The following is a 19,250-nucleotide window of genomic DNA, read 5'->3' on the forward strand; positions in this document are numbered from 1 at the left end:
TCTGACCCCGCCCCTCTGACCCCCGCTGGACCTTCGGAGGCGGGTAGGGTCATCGCTGTGCGCCTGTCTGCGGTGAGCTGAGCTGACGGCGCAGTTTAATGACGTCACGATCATTGACAGCGTGAGGCCGCGGCGGCTGCTGCTGCCATGGTGGCTGGAGGCTGGGTAAGGGTCTGAGTTATTTCCTGCCAGGCGCGAGTGGCTTAGGGGACTTGAGGAAGCCAGGGTAACGAGTTTGTCTGCAGTGGTGGGCCGAGGTGGGGGTCAAAGACTCAGAAGCCAGACTCTGATCAGGGTCAGGGAGCGTGTTGGAAGGAAGGCTACGGCCAGGCTGGGAGAGGGGCGCGATAGCCAGGGCCAGGGAGCTGGCGGAACCTTAGGGTCGGGATTGTTGTGAGGGTAGTCAGCAGCCTAGGGTTAGGGATATCTGTCGGGTTCGGCTTTGCGGGTGGGTGGACCAGGCTCACGAATCTCTTCCTCTCCGCCCGCTCGCTCCCGTGTTTTACGCGGGTTGCAGGTGCAGCATGTCTAGACTGGGGGCCTTGGGTGGCGCCCGCGCGGGGCTGGCACTGTTGCTTGGCTCCGCCGCCGGCCTTGGATTCCTGTGCATCCTTTACAGGCAGCGATGGAAACGGACCCAGCGCCATGGCGGGAGCCAGATCCTGCCCAACTCCCTGGACTGCGCTCAGACTTCAGAGCCTGGACGCCAGGGTAAGTAGCCTGAAACGGAGGTCAGCCTGTTGACTGATAGGCCTAGGTACGAACTGCCTTTGGCAGAACTTGTGGGACAGGCAGCGGAGGAGGAGGTTGCCTGAGGGTTTAGTTTTTTTGGGAAAACTTGTTGAAAACAAAAGGTATCTCCTTTTCTGTACTCTTTCTTCTATAATTCCAGGAAAGTATATTGTGAAAAGATCATTTAGTTTTCGCTTTTAGTTCTGGCTACAGTAATGCTGTATGTATCAAAGGCACTTTCTTAGTTTTGGGTGAGGTGTGTAATAAGAGTTCAAAACAAGGCAAAAGGAATAACTAATCTTGTGGAAATTAAAAGTCAGAGTTCATATAGTAAATTACATATTAGAACTTGAAGGGAACTTGGAGACTAATTCAAGCTTTTTAGTCTTCTTATGAAGAAATAAAGATTCAGAGAGATTGTGTAACTCCCCAGAGGTTGTCAGAGTATAAGTGGAAAGGTTGGGCCTAGTCACCTGGTCCAGAGTACTTTCCACTTCACTATTGCAGCCTGGGCTGGGAGCATGCTCATGCAATTGAAACTGAATATGGCTGGAAGCCAGCAGCTGAAATTTGTAAAACTTTCACCTTCATTCCTTTGAGCAAAGGATATAGGGCTGGTTCAAACTACTCTGCCGATTTGTGTAATGGAGGATCATTTAGATCCTCTCACCTTGTGTTAATTGGAAAAGAATGTTTTCTCTGGCATACAAAATCAGATGGTTTAGAAAGCTGTTTTAGAGGAGTGTTTCAAGAGTTATACCTTATCTGGGTGCAGTGGTGCATAGTGTAATCCCAACAGCTTGGGAGGCTGAGGCAGGAGTTTTTTGATTTCAAAGCCAGCCTCATCAACTTATCAAGGCTTTGTCTCAAAATAAAACATAAAAGGGCCGGGGATGTGGCTGGTGGTTAAGCATCCCTGGGTTCAATCCCAAAAAACAAACAAAAAAAAAGTTACCTTAGATTGCAATTGATTGTTACCATTTCATAACATAATGATAATGTGACATGCTGGGTGCATTTGTCTTTCCTTTGGTTTTTTTAATTTGTTTGTAGTTTCTTAGTAGTAGTCTGTCTTACTACTGAGGCTGGGAAAGTGACCACAATCTCAGAGGTATTTCTTGCTCTACATTCTTGAACCCTGTCGGGTATGTATTATAGTTTGGTTTACATTGTTACTAGATTTCCTTGAAGAAAGGATTTCAGCTTTCCTATTCTGTGGGTTCTGCCTTCCTCTTTTCTTTCCTGTTTAGCCCAATTGACTTAAGTGGCTCTTCAATGGCTAGCATTTCACTGTTGGAATTCACCCAGAGCTCAAGTCAGGGTTGGGTAGTTGGGGCTTGGTAATGGTGTTTTTCTGATGGAGTTTGTATGGACTTTTTCCAGTGTAACTTTTCTTGGTAACTGACTTCTCCCTTTCTTTTTTTCCTCTCTGACAATACTAAATGAAGAGAAGTGTACTTTACTATTCTTTGTGAAATGAGAGATCAGAATTTGGGTGAGCCCAATGTTAATTTTGCTGTTAGTTGGTATTGATTGCCTGGTATTTGGCACTATAAGGTCAGTTAAAGACCTTTCTTTTACTCTAATAGGGCAGCTGTCATGCCTCCTAGGTCTTGCATCTTTGTAAGCATTTCACATTATCTGCTGTGCATGACTTTGCTGAAGGGCCCTGGTGTGGAAGGTTCCTGGAGTACAGGGCATTTTTTTGTAGAGACTAGGAACTTAGTTTCTTTCTGAATAGTTACTTGGGTCTTGTTATTAACACTTAGCTATAATTGTAAGCTATCTGAGCCTCAAGATCGTCTCTGTATGTTGAACTCCAATAAGAAGCAAGTGGTTCAAAATTCCAGGTGTGAAATTTTTTCCTCACCACATCCCATGTGTGTCTGTCTCCTGGTTACCCTCTTCCTTCAGCGATGCTGTTGCGAGCTGTCCCAGGTGAAGCTGGAGATGCTGCAGTGTTACCCAGCCTTCCACAGGAAGGGCAGGAGAAGGTGCTGGACCGCCTGGATTTTGTGCTGACCAGTCTTGTGGCACTACGGCGGGAGGTGGAGGAGTTGAGGAGCAGCCTCCAAGGGCTTGCTGGGGAGATTGTTGGGGAGGTCCGGTGAGTAATACAGCCTCCTCTCTTGCTTTGTTTCTCTTACCCTTCAATTTTTCCTTGCCCCTAAAATTTTTCAGCTGTAGCATTCTGGCCGTTGCTAGCCATCTTTAAGAAGGAGCCAGTTCTATAGTTTCTAACCTAATTTAGTGGGGAAGCTGTGCATTGGGTTTCTTACCTTGCACAAGCTCGTTGCTTCTGGCTCCTCATGATCCATTGTAGCAGCTGACATTCTTTATTCTGTCCAACCTAGTCTGCCATGTAGGATGCTGCCTTTCTTGCTCTTAGGGTGGAAACCCAGGATTTTCTCTGCTTTTGGCCATTTAGTGAGGAGGAGTGAGGGGAAAAAAGGCTGTATCTAATGGTCCCTCTGAAATGGACCCTGCCTTGCAGATCCCACATGGAGGAGAATCAGAGAGCGGTTCGGCGACGGAGGTTCCCATTTGCCCGGGAGCGGAGTGACTCTACTGGTTCCAGCTCTGTCTACTTCACAGCCTCCTCTGGAGCTGCATTCACAGATGCTGAGAGTGAAGGAGGGTGAGTCTCTCCTGGAGGCAATTGTGGCTGCAACCAGGTGGTTTTGTAAAAGTATTATTTGTCAAAGTAAAATTCAAACCAAGCCACTCTAAATTTTTGAAACAAGGTAAGGGTGTGAATAAATGAAACCAAACAGTTGAAAGAAATATCCCATCCAGTTTGTCATTCAGAAGAATGAAAATGTTAACAGTGGTTTTATTTGCATTTGTTATTTTTCTCTGAGTCACTTTATTTTTTACAGTTATATTTTTTATTAACTTGGGCATTTTTCTGTATTATCACAAGAATTTTATAACCATTGTTTCCTGACTTTGTTCCTTTCCTTGAGTGGCTGAGCAAGTTAAGCAGAGGTCTCTAAGCACAAAGTTTACCCTCTCTCTGAGAGATTCCATGAGCCTTGCTCAAGCTCCTTTTCCTCTTCACAGTGGTGAGGTAACTCCTAATTTCTCAGGTCTGACCATAGGCTACACTGTGAAGTGGGATCGCTGTGGTTCATTTGCCCACTTCTAGCCAGGGAAGGCTGGAAGCAAAGTGGTAGTTTTGCACAACTTACTCAAGTAACTTGTTTAGTTATTTGGGATATTTTTTCCTGTCTTTTCCTTTTCTTTTGTGATGCTGGGGATCAAACTCAGGGCCTCGTGTGTGCTAGGTAAGCCCCCCTCCACTGAGCTATGTGTGCACCCATTTGAGTTTCTAAGAAAATCATTCTTTTTCCATATCACTGCCATTGGTCACAATACTGGATTTGATCACTGTTCATGTGCCTTTTGAAATAAGTGAAGTCTTTTAAAATTTTTTGGTGCTGGAGGTTGAATCCAGGCCTCATGAGTGCTACCCCCAGCTAAAACAATTGAAGTCTTAATGCATTAGCTATAGTCCTTCATTTATAATGACTGTTTCCTGGGTTGTCTGATCCCAATTTTCTGTATTCTCAAGGGTAGCAGAAGTGGTTGTTTTCTATTCAATTTATCTAATAGCTCTGGGCTGTGAAATGCTTCCAAAGGCTGTTAAGAGGAGAGAGCAAAAATGAAATGAATATTTGACACATCCAAATGGCAAAGAAAGAGAAGGATGAAGTAGTTGATAGGGAACACTGAGACCTAATGAGCATTTCTGTACAACCCAAGGGAGAAGGTCACGTGTGGATGGGTAATTGATGTTTGGATTTTATAAGAGGGAAGCATGGAAGGAGAAGTCACAACTTTGTCCAAAATCAGGAATCAGGATGTGGAACTCCAGACCCTTCATGATTAAAAAAAAAAAAAAATATATATATATATATATATATATATATATAAACTTCTTGGCTGAGTTAGAGCCAGAGTGGTTTACTAGGGTACATAACTTGTGGGTACTCACTGGAACTTCGAAGGTCACAAGGAGCAAGGCAGGGCTTTCAGCTACCAAAGGGATGGGTGGCTTTCTTAATTATAGCTCCAGCAGGTTGAGCCCCATGACCAGTCCTGTGGCACATGAAAGCCATTAATGGTGCAAGACTCTGGCTTAGCAAGCTGCTATCTGGGGCAGCGGCCATGGTGAATAATTCTTTTTTGTCATGGAAAGTGCCATATAGGTCAAGGAGGAATATTCTGAGAAGAGTCCACAAACTCTGACATGGCTTTTGGCATGTGGGCCTTGGGAAGGAGAGAACATCTTTGAGGGGTGAAAGAATGAGATCTGATGGGCTACTGTGTTACAATGAAAGTGGTGTTCTTCCAAATATATAACAACTTTGAGCTTCCAGGAGACAGACTGATTGGCAGAGGCATAATCCCTGTGCAGTTTTGTGAGCTTGTTTCCATGGCATTGTACTACAGTTTGAGTTCCTTCCCTGGCAGAATACAACGTGCCTTAAAACATCAGCTCCTATAGCCAGGCTTTCCAGGTATTCCAGCCAAGCAGGTTGCCGGCAGCCTCACCTTCACCTTCACTCCTCCTTGGGCATTTATAACATCGTTTATTTGGGTCTTGTCTTCTCTCCCTCTCAGGGTCAGGGGTCATGCCTAGTCATCTCTGAATGCCCAGGCTCAGCCCCTCTAGTGGGGTTTAGAAATTGAAGGAAACTTAATTGCCAGGAGGGTACATGTGTAACTCAGTACTCTATTTCTGACTAGTGGGCTCTCCTTAAGGAATAGAGGGTAGCTTGGTCTCCTGTCCACTGTTGAAACAACATGTCCAAAGGGCCTTTTCAAAGGTCCTGCTTGTGTCTAGCAACTCAAGCCTGAAGGTATATTAAAGAAAAGGACCACCCATAAGGGCTAGATTGGTAGTGCAGCAGGTGTAAGGTGAGGGAATGGTGCAAATGTAGTGTCCCTGCATGTGATAAATCTCAGGCCCTAGAAACCTGTGGGCTGATTCCAGGCAGTGGGGCTTTAGCTTGGTAAGGCTGAACTCCTTGAAGTGGGGTAAGGCACAAAATCCTCCCCATGCTAGCCTCCTCAGATCCTCCCTGCCTCACAGGACTGTACCAGCTGTCACTCTTGTGGTGTCAAGCCCCTGCTGACCTTTGCATCTCCTTGGCTGTGTGAGCTCTACTTTTAGGCCTCAAGGGGATAGCAGTACTGCAGGCTCTTCCTTCTGGTTAGCTTTAGCAGGGTGAGAACAGTGTTCCCTCCCTGGGTGTGCTGGAGGATGAGACTCCTGTTTTGAATTAAAGTGTCTGAGGCAGTCCTTAGTCTAGCCCAGAATACGGTCTTCCCCTCTCTAGATATAAGCTCTCACTCCAAATAAACCACTTGCTCATTTGCCCTTGAATCTAGCTAGGCAGAGTAGACTCTGGTTTGATTTTCTTTCAAGTCAAGTTATTGTCCAAGCATTAGAGCTTAGCTGGGAGTTTCTCTTAGTTGCCCCTCTCTGGTCTTTCGGCACTACCCAGGTTAGTTGTGAAACTGGATATCATTTTTCCTTGTCCCTTTAATTTCTAAAGGTTTTACTGCAAATTGCTAGCAAAAGATACTTGGATAATCTCTTGAAAAGAAAGGTGAGGTTAGGGAGATTTAAAATTCAAGTTCTTATAGTGGATGTTTTTGGGGCCCTTTCCCCCCCACCCCCAGATAGACTCCTCTATAAAGAGGAAATTTGCATGCTTAGACTAGCACACCAGGTCTGTTTGTTCACTTGGTACCTTCTGGAGCCTGCCTGTACTCTTGTAGTCTCTGACTTTCTAGATGAGGAAGACTACTTTTGTGTTCAACATTTAACCCGACTTTAGGCTATTTTGTATTTACTTTGTCTCCCTCATCTCTCCTCCTTTAGTTTTGCACCAACCATAGAGAGATTATCCTTACCTTTTACTCCAGGAAGTAGGAAGGTTTACCTGCAAAGGACACTAGGATCTTCCTGTGTTTCAGTATAGAATCTGTTTTCCCTTCACTCAGACTCAAAGGCTCTCTTGTATCTTCTTCTGGCCCCTGGAAGTCCTACCTTCTCCCCTGTCTAGTTCATGTTTGATTTAATTGGCAGTAAGGGAAAACAGCCTTATCAGCTGCTGATGGAGACAGATCCAAGAGAAACTTAGCTGCTTCTTCAGTGGATACATCAGGTTTGGAGCTCCCTAGGGTGTAGTTTGCATTTTCTCTCCTTCTTTCAGATGCAAAATGGCCTCTACCACTCAGCTACTTCCTCAAGTTCCCAAGGGCTTCTCCTGTTATTACAGGTTTGGTTGTTGACTTGGGTCAGTGGTACAGGTTTAATTAACAAAGAATATGGGCCAGGTGTGGTGGTCCATGCCTGTAATACCAGCTATTCAGAAGGCTACAATAGAAGGATGGCAAGTTCAAGGCCAGCCTGGGCAACTTAGCGAGACTACCATCTCAAAAAAAAAAGGGGGGTGGGGTGGGGTGGGGTGGGGAGGTGGCCTGGGTATGTAGCTCAGTGGTAGAGCACCACTGGATTCAATCCCTAGTATAGGGTGGGAAGGGGAAAAACAAGGATGTGTGACTGCCTGTTGCTTCAGAAGCTGGCACCCACCCATGTTGGTTCTGGCAGGTGTTTTTGACTGATAAAACAAAGATGATTAGCAAATCCTTAGACTGTGATCACTCCACCTCAGGAGATCAGCTCCACGTATATCTTTAAGGTGTGAGTGTGTAGGTATGAGCATACTATGTATTTCCCACCTCCCCCCATCTAGTGCTGGGACCAAACCCAGGGCCTCACAAGGTATGGTAGGAAAGTGCTTACCACTGAGCCACACTCCAGTCTGCTGCTTATTTTATTTATTTTTAAATTTTTTTTTAGTTGTACATGGACACAATATCTTTGTTTTATTTATTTATTTTTATGTGGTGCTGAGGTTCGAACCCAAGGCCTCATATGTGCTAGGTGAGTGCTCTCTACTGCTGAGCACAACCCCAGCCCCTGCTGCTTATTTTAAAACACTATTTTATTTTTTTAAAAAGCCAGCTATTCCAGAGGCTGAGGCAGGAGGACTAAAAGTTTGAGGCCAGCCTTGGCATTTTAGCAAGACCCCACCTGGAAATAATAAGGGCTATAGTTGTAGCTGAGTTGTAGAGAACTCCTGGGTTCAATCCCTAGTACTGCACGAATGCACAAACATGAAGACACGTGTGTGTGTGTGTGTTTACTGAAGCACTTTAAAAGAAGAAAGATGACTTTTTGTTTCTCTGTACTAAGAGATTTACTGGCAAGCACTTTTTACATACTTTTCTGAGCTTTTTCCCTTTTTGTTTTCTGGCAGATTTGGTGGTCTTCAAAAAGCATTCTGATATTGGCCCTGACCAGCACAGGGTCCCCACTTCAATACTGTAACCCTCCCTGGTTATTTTCCTAGTCCACAGTTCCTATAGGAAGCTTTTTCTTGAAGACTAATTCTACCATTAAGGGATGGACGTGATTCTTATTTGGTACACTGTACAATAATGCTAGAGCCTCTTTATGGCTGAAGGATTAGACCCTAGGGATTTGAATGGAATAATCAGCTGAGTTGACCCTGTTATTTATATTTCTCTGCCAGTTATACAACAGCCAATGCCGAGTCTGACTATGAGAGAGACTCTGACAAGGAGAGTGAGGATGAAGGGGAAGATGAAGTGAGCTGTGAAACTGTAAAGATGGGAAGAAAGGATTCTCTGGAACTGGAGGTGGAAGCAGCTTCAGGTCCAGCATCTGGTGTCTTAGAGGCTGAAATCTCTCTGGGTCATGAGGATGTGCTGCCCCTCCTGCAGCAGGCTGACGAGCTACACCAGGGCAGCGTGCAGAATAAGCGTGAGGGCTTCCAGCTGCTGCTCAACAACAAGCTTGTGGTGAGGCTCCAACTGCTTGCCTGCTTCCCCTCTTCTCCCTCCCTTATCTCTTGACCCATAGGGAATGAAGAAAGGCTCATATGGTGACTGACCCTGCAAGATAACATGGGAAGGAACATGGGAATGAGATGGCTAGTTCTGCCTGTGCTTCCCAGGTTGCACATCATTTTCCAAGAAGGCCCAGCCAGGGTACTATCTGCCCCAGAGCTTTCTTCCTGCTGAGGAAGAGAAGTATAGTTCTCTGCCTCCTGTGGATTCAAAATAAGCTCTTTCTCTCTCTCTAGGGGGAAATGGGGAAAGGACTGGAATGGGTACCCCTCCTCTTATTTTCCTTGAGGTAGAACTCAATCTGTCTGCTCTAACTTGAAGTTTCTATCACAAGTAACAAGTGTGTAGAGCACTCAAGCGCTCTTTTCTTGGGCAACTTCACACTTTTTTTTCGTGTCAGCAAGACTCCTTGCTGTGTCCCTCTGTATCTTCTTGGATTTGACCTTTCCCCTAGCAGTATAAGGCCAGGGTGCCCTTCCCTGTGATTATGCAAGGTATCAGCTAGAGATGCGTCATCAGTTCTGAACCTGGGAGGTCTATGGAGTGACTGTAACACACTATCTTTGAAAATTAAACTGAGGATGTGGTGTCACATTCCTCTTTGTTTTACAGTATGGAAGCCGACAGGACTTTCTTTGGCGCCTGGCCCGGGCCTACAGTGACATGTGTGAGCTCACTGAGGAGGTGAATGAGAAGAAGTCATATGCCCTAAATGGTAAGTGCTGAGAGGTTCCTAGTGGGAAAGTGACTGATTGTGGAGGTACAGGTGGTTCATCTACCTGGGACTCAGGGGAACCACCAGGATGTTGGCTATGAGTTGTGGCTTACTCACTAGGGGACAAACTCGGGTTTTCAGGAACTCTTGTTTTTTGACATACAGCAGTTTACCTCTTTGCATGTCATAGTAATTAGCACAGGAGCACATGATTTTAAGGGTATTTGTATCATGTTAGCATTAGTCTTTGTTCTTACTCCTCAAGCATAAGAGAAGCAAAGCCTTTACCTTTTTTTGTGATACAGGGGATTGAACCCAGGGATGCCTACCACTGAGCTACATCCCTAGCCCTTTTCAGTTTTTAAGACAGGGTCTTGCTAAGTCTTGAGCTTGTAGTCCTCCTGCCTCCCCCTCCCCCCTTTTTAAATATTCTTTTAGTTGTTGATGGACCTTTATTTTATTTATTATTATGTGGTGCTAAGAATTGAACCCAGTACCCCACACACACTAGGCAAGTGCTCTACCACTGAGCTACAACCCCAGCCCCTGCTTCAGCCTCTTGAGTTGCTGGGATTATATATGTGTGCCACCATGCCTGGCAAAGCCTCCTTTCTTAACTGGAAAGGAGGTAGAACTCAAGGTTTCTGGTTGCTGTTTAGGAATCTGGTTTTAGTTATACTGTCTATGTGGCAGGTGTTCTGAGAATGTGAGTATATATGGTGAACACTTAAGAAGCAGTTTGGGAGTTTACTGCTAGTGGATATCCCTGATATCCACTTAGCAAATCTGTTGTCTAAGTACTGTGGAGGATAGGTGTGCCAGACTCAGGGCTTGTCCTTGTTTGCATGAGGGTGGACTCTTTAAACAAGACTGATGTGAGCTAGGTATGATGGTGCATGCCAGTAACCCCAGCTACTTGGGAGGCTGAGGCAGAAGGATCACAAATTTAAGGTCAGTTCAATTAATCAACTTAAGGAGACCCTGTCTCAAAACAGAGTGCTGAGGAGGGCAGGCATGGTGGCACATGCCTGTGATCCCAGCAACTTGGGAGGCTGAGGCAGGGGAGGACGACTGCAAGTTCAAAGCCAGCCTCAGAAACTTAATGAAGCCCTAAGCAATTTAGCAAAGACCCTGTCTCTAAATAATATATTAAAAAACAGGTTGAGGATGTAGCTCCATGGTAGAGTACTCCTGGGTTCAATCCCCAATACTGTGCAAAAAAAAAAAAAAAAAGAAAAAGGTGAGACTATCCCTAACCCTACCTTGCCACACACCCTATGTCAGGCACCTAAATGGGCTTCCAGATATATGATCCAGTTCATTATCTAAGGTGACTGACTAATATGGATTTATCACTTTTCCCACTTAAGACAACCCTACAAATGTTACTGAGTCTTTTTTCTTTTAATATTTATTTTTTTGTTATAGTTTGACACAATACCTGTATTTTATTTATTTTTATGTGGTGCTGAGGATTGAACCCAGGGCCTTGCACGTGCTAGACAAGTATTCTCCCACTGAACCATAACCCAAGCCCAAATGTTACTGAACCTTTGAAAATGTGAATCTGACAATACTTCAAGGTCAGCATTCTAAATATAATTAGAATTCTATTGATGGAGAAACTTACAGAGTTGATACAGACTCTCAAAGGTCCCTGGAAGTTAAGAGAAGGTGCTTTTACTGTTTTTTTTTTTTTCCTTCAAAAGCATCTGCTGCCCCTCCTAAATTTCAGTGGAGGATTCTTTTGGGCTGATTTTTTTTTTGATAACTTGGTATCAACAACTTTTTCTTTTCCTCTGATAATTTCTCACCCAACCTATCCCCAAATGGGACTTTTTACTTGTTACTATGAAAAGTCTGAATTTTAGAAAGATTCTGGGAGTGGTGGTTCACATCCATCAGCTCAATCATCTTTAGCACCTGTCTCACCCTCCATACCTTTTCCAGAGCTGCTACCTTCTCTATGAAGTCCTATGAGTTTTTCAACTCAAACTTTAATTTCTTTAGCTTTTTTTAAACTAACAAATGATATCATGAAAAGGAGATTGGAAAACATTGCTTCTTTCCAATGCTGTATAGAATCAATTTATTGACTTCATCTTTCAAGTCATTTGTACTTCGAAAGTTATGATTTCCATCTAGATTTGGTAGACCTACTTACTGATGCTGAGCATAAGAGGTCTTCGAAATCTAATAATCACATTTTTAAGTAAAACCAACATAAGGTACTGGGGATTGAACCTAGGTACTTGTGGATGCTAGGCAAGCACTCTATCACTAAGCACATACCTAGCTCTACTGTTGGTATTCTTACATCATCATGAGCTTCAATAATGGTCTGCCATTTGTGGCCATGAAACATTCTGTCATGGGATCCGTGCCCTAGAAGTTATTCTCAGAAATTAGTTTGAATTTTTTATGCAATCTTACCATTTTACAGATCAACAAGGCTAACTTTAAACATATAACCCTTGAGGTTATTAGATGCAATTTTGTTTCCTTAATCACCATTTTTGGGGGATGGATACTGGGAATTGAATACAGGGGTGCTCTACCATGGAGCTACATCCTTAGTCCTTTTTATTTACCTTGAGACAGGGCCTCACTAAGTTGCCAATGCTAGCCTTGAACATGCAATCCTCCTGAGTAGCCATTATTTCTTATATTGAACATAGCAGGTATTTTCGTATCATACCTATTTTTCTTAGAAAATGGACCAACCACTTTCTTTTCCCTTTTTGCTCCATTTTGTAAGATTCCTGTTCTTGTGAACTGCCATTGTGTTTCTTAGAAAGCCGAAGGGCAAACTGTTTCTTATTAGTGCTTACAGCCAGCATGAATCATGAAGACGGGGTGAGCAATGGTCATAGTAGTATCCACAGGCAGCACTTGTTTAGTTTGGTTTTTGTGTTTAGCACTCCTGGACAAGTCTATTTCTACTGGAGGTTAGATGACTATGAAATGTCTTTGAAGGTCTTGCTCTGGAATTGTAGTCTTTTAGAATTATCCTTATTGGGTCAAGCCCATTTTGTCCCATTGTTGCAGATGTGGAAGACTTATAAAAACTTAAAAATACAGTATATAATGTATAGCTAAACTAAAATAAAATTGTAACAATGTAATTTACAAACTCTAGATTATGACTTCCAGCTTTTACTTATTTATTTATTTTGGTACCAGGAATTGAACTAAGGGGCACTGGACCACTGAGCCACATCCACAGCATTTGTATTTTATTTAGAGACAGGGTCTCACTGAGTTGCTTACTGCCTTGCTTTTGCTAGCTTTGAACTTGTGATCCTTCTGCCTCAGCCTCCCCAGCAGCTGGGATCACAGGCATGCACCACTGCACTTAGCTTCCAACTTCTTTTAATGTACCTGTGTTGATGTCACTGAAATACTGGCAAAATTGAAAACTTGGGATTTACTGGGTCCCAAGTTATTCTATCTCTAGATGCTAAGAACATAAGAAGGAAGGCATTCTGTGGCTCTTTGACTATGATTTGTCCATCCCACTATCCAGCTTGGTAAGAATTGGCTGTCACATATCCACTATTATTTTCCTAGTGACACAGTGCTTTGAAGGAGATAGAAACCCTAAAAGGTAATGTCCCTCACTGGTGGGGTCACATTGCCTTTATGTTTGGAAAAGGAGAGTTGAGACTTGTAAAGCATCAGTTGCCTTAAAAATTACTAAAATAATTACTAAAATATGAGCAAAGTACAGATTAGCCAACTGACAACCTCAATATATTACTTTTGTTCCATTTTGATCAAAGGAAAAATCCCTTTTTGCAATGTTTTTTTTCCAGTGTATGGTTGTAATGATCCTCATCTGGAGGTCTATGGACTCCATCTTCTTTAATACTTTAAGGGACCCTCATTAGAAGCTTTCATGTGTTGGACTTTGATGTCTTTGTTAGTCTGGTTCCTAGAAAACTTGGTAAAACTATGCAGAAATTGCTTGACTCCTATAAGAGTTGTGGCTTTGGGCTGAGGGTATAGCTCATTGGTGGAATATTTCCCTAGCATAACAGAAAGTCTTGGGTTCAATCCCCAGCACTAGGGCAGGTGGTGGATCCTTTTGAGGATTTTATCAAATTTTATACATTTGCCACTGATGACAGATATGGGTCACCTCTCCAAGGTGAAGAGGAATCATCCTTGAGAACCCATATACAGCTTTTTCACAAACTATTTCCATGTAAGTCCCAATTGTATAAGTATTAGTGAGAACTAAAGTACTCATTTTTCCCACAGCGCTTCCTGGGGAAGTGTACAAGGGAGCCCATGTCAATTCTAGATTTATCTTTTCTTTCAGGAAAGGAAGAAGCAAAGGCTGCTCTGGAGAAGGGGAATGAGAGTGCTGAATGTCACCAGTGGTAATAACACCCTGCAGGGTTCTGACAAGAGCCAGCAAGAGCCAGAACAGAGACCTTTCTTTTCTCTGTCCTGGCCAGAGGATCCAGGATGGGGAGCTCTACTCTGCATTTCAACATGCTAACCCTATCCCAGCCAGGGACCATAGATTTTCTTTGGGAGATGCTCTGGGGCTGAGGCAAGTTGGGAGAGCAAGCTTTTTTTCCTGCTGTGGCTAAAAGAAATGGGTATCTTTGTAAGAGTGACCCTAGCCATAAAAACTTGTGGGTTCTTGGCTCCTCAGGGAGACTGGAGCAATTTGCTGCTCCCTTGTCCTATATAAACTCTTCTTTCCTCTAGCTGTGATCCCTGGCTGGTGGTGGACCTTGGCTTCTTTGCATGAGAAAAACTAAGCAAAGCCAAAGAAGCTGAGAGGTCAATTATTAGCTTCCTGGGCTGGGGATGTCACTTAGTGGTAGAGTGCTTACCTAGCATGAGGCCCCAAGTTTGATCCCCAGCACCACAAAACAAAAAGCCCAAAACACATCAGCCCTTTTTGTGAGCAAAACTCTGCCAATTTATTAGTCAAACCTACCCATGTCCAAAGTCCTGATTTTAGCATCTGAGTTTTAGTGAAAATGTTTTTTCCCTCTCTCACTATCCCATTGCTTTCTAAGCCTCTGCCCTCAGATTGTGAGCTGAGAGGCTGTGCTTCTGTTGCTGAAACCTCCTCTGCAAGGGTTCTTGGAGGCCAGGTAACTCTCCAGGGTGACATTGCTTTCCTGGTCTAGGATCCCAAGGATGAAAACTGGCTCTGAGGAACAGCTGTTTTGATTAACTATGGATATGAACCTCTGGAAGTGTCTGATACAGATAACCCCAGGTATTTAGTAAATAAAGCAACTAAGGCTTGGTTAGGCACTCAATGCATGTCAATTTTGCTTCTAGAAACAATGCTGGGGTGGATAACGTAAAACCCTCACCCCCCCGCCCCGCTAAGTACTAGGGATTGAACTGAGGGCTGCTCTACCACTGAGCTACAAGTCTAATCTTTTTGAGAGAGGGTGTGAGATTGCTGAGGTTGCCCTTCAGCTTTTGGTCTTCCTGCTTCAGCCTCCTGAGTAGCTGGGATAACTGGTGTGCACCATGTACCAGGCTTGGCCTTGGGTTTTTTTTTTTTTTTTAATATTTACTTTTTAGGTGTAGTTGGAGACTCAATACCTTTATTTATTTATTTATAATGTGGTGCTGAGTATCGAACCCAGGGCCTTGCATGTGTCAGGTGAGCGCTCTACTGGTGAGCCACAACCCCAGCCTCTTGGCCTTGTTTTTGTTGTCTTGATTTTTCTTACAGCATTGGGCATCAAATCTAGGGCACTGAGCATGCTAGGCAAGTGCTATACCACTGAGCTATATCTCCAGCCCCCATAAAATATTTATTTGGCAGACAGCAAAAGCTGCTGTCTTTTTGTTCCCTTGGAGGAGAGGATGTAAGGAGCTAAAACGGGTCTTTCTCGGCTTCTGTTGGTTCCCAAGTTAATGAGAGATTCCTATAGTATCCTATCCCAATTTGGCCATGCTGAGAGCATAGTTTCCCAAATTCTGATGATATATCTGTGTACTCCGAAGGCCAAGACCTACCTTTAGTGTTTGCTTAGGAGACAATTAACAAGCTACTTAAGTCATTTAGTTTTCTGCTGACTTATGTGTACTCCCACTTTTCTACTTTTTTGTTTACAGTGCTGGGGATGGAACTTAGGGCCTTGCACATGCTAGGCAAGTGTTCTACTACACCCCTAGTCTTCTGGTTTTTCAAGTTTTTATGATTAGCTATGTTTGTACTATATGAGGAGATTTTAGAGATGTGTATCGAGACCTTGCCTAAATATGTATATTTACTTTTGGTACTGGGGATTGAACCCAGTGGTGCTCTACCACTGAGCTACATCCCCAACCCTTTTTTAAAAAAAATCTTTGTTATTATTTTTTATGTGGTGCTGAGGATCGAACCCAGTGCCTCACACATGCGAGGCAAGTGCTCTACCATGAACTACAGCCCCAGCCCATCCCCAACCCTTTGAGACAGGAACTTGTAATCCTCCTGCCTCAGCTTAAGTTGCTAGGATTACATGCATGTGACACCACTTCCAGCTTCCCTAAATATGAAGAGATTTAATGTGATGGGCCAAGCTTTTTAATGCCTATAACACTCTGGAGAACTGTAAGCCAACCACTGTGTATTAAATACTAACTGGAATTGCAGGTCTTGGAGAGGGAATTAATAAAATGAAAATCATACTTTTAGCTCTATTTGAACATGGAGGGATAGAGGATAACACAACTAGGCTATGGGTGGGGCACTGATCCTTGCAGTGATAGTACCTAGTCCTTGTGTCCTTGAGCTTGCTGCTGCTTCCCCCCCTTAGGTATGCAGTGCTTTGTGGTCAGTTGGCTGAGCATGAGGGCATCCAGAGGCGCATCCAGAGTGGCTTTAGTTTCAAGGTGAGGATAAGCTTCTTCCCTTAGGCTGGTCTATTCTAGATTGCCTATTCATACCCAGCTCCCTTAGAAGGGCTTTCTTACAACCTCAGTGCCTTGCTGCTCTTCTCTTTGATCTGATGTTTTATATTTGTATTTTCCCTTCAGGAGCATGTGGACAAAGCCATTGCTCTCCAGCCAGAAAACCCCATGGCTCACTTTCTTCTTGGCAGGTGGTGCTACCAGGTAAGCTATATGTCAGGGCTGACATAATGGTCCTAAACAGGCTGACACTGATCTCTACCAGGGTTAGTCCTCAGCTTCATCATCTTGGTCTAGTGGGTTCCATTTCCTCAATGCTCATGTTATTGATGGCTGTTTGGTTTTAGATCAGATTATTCACTACTCTTAAAGGTTTTTCTTAAACCTTTTGTTTACATCTTGATCTTTTGATGGCAGGTCTCTCACTTAGGCTGGCTAGAAAAAAAAACTGCTACAGCCTTATTTGAAAGCCCTCTCAGTGCAACTGTGCAGGATGCCCTACAAAGCTTCTTGAAGGTATGAGGGGAGATAGATAGGTAGCAGCCCTAGAGCCAGGGTAACCTTATTTTTCCTAAAGACATTACTGAGACCCTTCATGGGAAGGGTTTCTACAGGGGAAAGTTGCCTGCCTGTTGTATAGGAAAATGAGAATTACCTGGCTAGAACCACTGAATCAGTCTCTTGGTTGGGGCCTGGAAATGTCTACTTGATAAACTTTTGCCTGACTTGAATTTTAGAACTTCTTAATGAAATGCCTTCCCTCTCCAGGTTGAAGAACTACAGCCAGGATTTTCCAAAGCAGGAAGGGTGTATATTTCCAAGGTAAACTCACTCACTTCAACCTAGATGAAACAACATTTATGTAGATGGTATTCATGGTGCTGGTGACCAAACCCAGGCACTCTACTACATTCCCAACCCTTCTGGGAACTCTTGAAAGCATAGATATTTTTGCTCTTCCTATCTCCTGGTGATGTTTGTCAGGTTTTTATTGTTGTCTCTTCTCAGTGCTATAGAGAACTAGGAAAAAACACTGAAGCTAAAAGGTGGATGAAGCTGGCCTTGGAGTTGCCAGATGTTACTAATGAGGTAATACTTTTTAAAGAGTTTTTAAAATACTGAATTCTACCACTGTGTCATCATGTGACCTTTTCAATAAAGAAAATCTTCCCTTGAGGTCTTATTTCCCTGGGATGAGAGTTTATCCTCTACATGGAATCTCTTCTGTGTTCTGTGTACATCTTACCTAGGGGAGGAGACAGATTTCATGGGCTCCAGGCTATTTGGGAAAGTAGGAGAAAGACTACAGCTAAGAGCTCAGGAGGGAAGCAAAGGACCCCTCAGGTACTGGTGGTTTGAGAAAAGGTTGGCGCAGATTTTGAGTACTAGATTTGTTCTGTTTGTTTCTCTAGGATTCAGCTTTCCAGAAGGATCTGCAAGAACTGGAAGTAATTTTAGGAGAATAATCACATTTCAATGGCCTTTGTGACTTCAGGAATACTATTTAAGAGGGGGAAAAAAAATCAAGGCTTTCTAAGATCAGAAAACCAAGCAAGACTGGTTTAGGCAGTGTTCTGTCTCCTGGGTCTGACTATTACCCACTGCTGTTCCCCAACTTCTTGCCTGCTATCCATCAGTTAATTTATTCTCATGTTTTACCTAATCTAAAATTAGGGAAGAACTTGCACCTTGGGTTTCTGTTGTTCTTCCCCTTAAGGAAATTCTTGAAAAATGAAGATTTAAACTGGCATTTGCCCTAGGGTTAAGTGTGGGTGGATCCCTGAAGGCTGCTAGAGCTGAAACTTGAAGTAGCAGCACTGCCAGTGAGATAGATGAACTTTCAAAGAGCTAAAGGAACAAAGAGAACTTGTCACTCTAATGTTTTCACTGATTAATATTCATATTCATAATATTCATTAGCTATATCTGTAATCCTAAGATCATACCCTACTTACCAGGACAAAACGAGGGGCCAGAGCAGTTCAATTATTGCCCCTCTCATCACCTATCATGTGGACTCTACCTATATTCCTGGGTTAAGGGGCTGGACCACTTGACTTCCAGAGTTCTGGCAGCTTTTGGAATGACAGCAATGGCATTAGGGTTTATTGTGCAACAATGATCTGAAGCATTATCTGGAATATATTTTGGCACAAGCTTGAAATAAACCAAAGTTGATAACAATGATGATGATCTTCTGTTTTTTCCTCCTACACATGAAATTATATGCATAGAAAAACAGTACGCTAAATAAGATCTTTGATTAATGTTCTTTCCAGTGGAAAATTTAGCTGCAGGGCTGGGGATGTGGCTCAAGCGGTAGCGGTAGCGCGCTCACCTGGCATGCGTGCGGCCCGGGTTCGATCCTCAGCACCACATACCAACAAAGATGTTGTGTCCGCCGAGAACTAAAAAATAAATATTAAAAAATTCTCTCTCTCTCTCTCACTCTCTTTTAAGAAAAAATTCCTCTACTTTAAAAAAAAAAAAAGAAAAAAAAAAAAGAAAAATTTAGCTGCATGTAAACATAGCCAGAGAGCTTGTTTTTATCCTGAACAAGATCTACTGCAACTAAATAAGTGTTCTCTGCCCCTCTTGTTTAGCACAAAGTCCAATTCCAAATGAAGAGTAAGACAATTGTCTAGGTCAGATTCATCTAAGTACCATACAGGGCTGAGGTGCCTTTATGAGAGCCAATATTTCACTGCAGAATCTGTCACTGTCTTCATAAAGACCAACCTAGGTTTATTTTGTGATGTAGAAAAAGAAGATCCGAGATACAGTCAATTCTGAGGATAAGACAACTTTTGTTATCTAAAACCCAAAGTTTTTGGATGGTCAATGAGCACTTTCAGTGAGAATATAGGTGTGTACTGCCGTGCCCACTCCCTTAAAGTCAGTCAAACAAAACTGCGTTAAATTGATCTAAATATTCCCATTTCCCTGCATAAAGCAGGGGACCAACATATGT

The 19,250-nt window shown here is 43.3% G+C and overlaps 1 protein-coding gene across 2 annotated transcripts; it reads left to right on the forward strand.

Annotated features, from left to right (window-relative positions):
* The first annotated feature begins 10 nt into the window (after nt 1-10).
* On the forward strand, nt 11-18,463 carry Rmdn3 (regulator of microtubule dynamics 3). Of its 2 annotated transcripts, XM_005316413.5 has the most exons (13): nt 11-165; nt 518-711; nt 2,647-2,839; nt 3,227-3,370; nt 8,346-8,634; nt 9,295-9,397; nt 13,722-13,782; nt 16,186-16,261; nt 16,406-16,483; nt 16,697-16,795; nt 17,048-17,101; nt 17,288-17,368; nt 17,692-18,463. In XM_005316413.5, exons 2-13 carry the CDS (start codon nt 525-527, stop codon nt 17,743-17,745), a joined length of 1,419 nt encoding a protein of 472 aa, XP_005316470.2. In that variant the 5' UTR covers nt 11-165; nt 518-524; the 3' UTR covers nt 17,746-18,463. The 2 variants fall into 2 exon arrangements, with proteins under 2 accessions (XP_005316470.2, XP_040130712.2); XM_040274778.2 differs by lacking the exon at nt 16,697-16,795.
* Nucleotides 18,464-19,250: the final 787 nt, after the last annotated feature.

The sequence above is a fragment of the Ictidomys tridecemlineatus genome, chromosome 5, assembly GCF_052094955.1.
Source record: "Ictidomys tridecemlineatus isolate mIctTri1 chromosome 5, mIctTri1.hap1, whole genome shotgun sequence".
Classification (NCBI taxonomy): Eukaryota; Metazoa; Chordata; class Mammalia; order Rodentia; family Sciuridae; genus Ictidomys; species Ictidomys tridecemlineatus.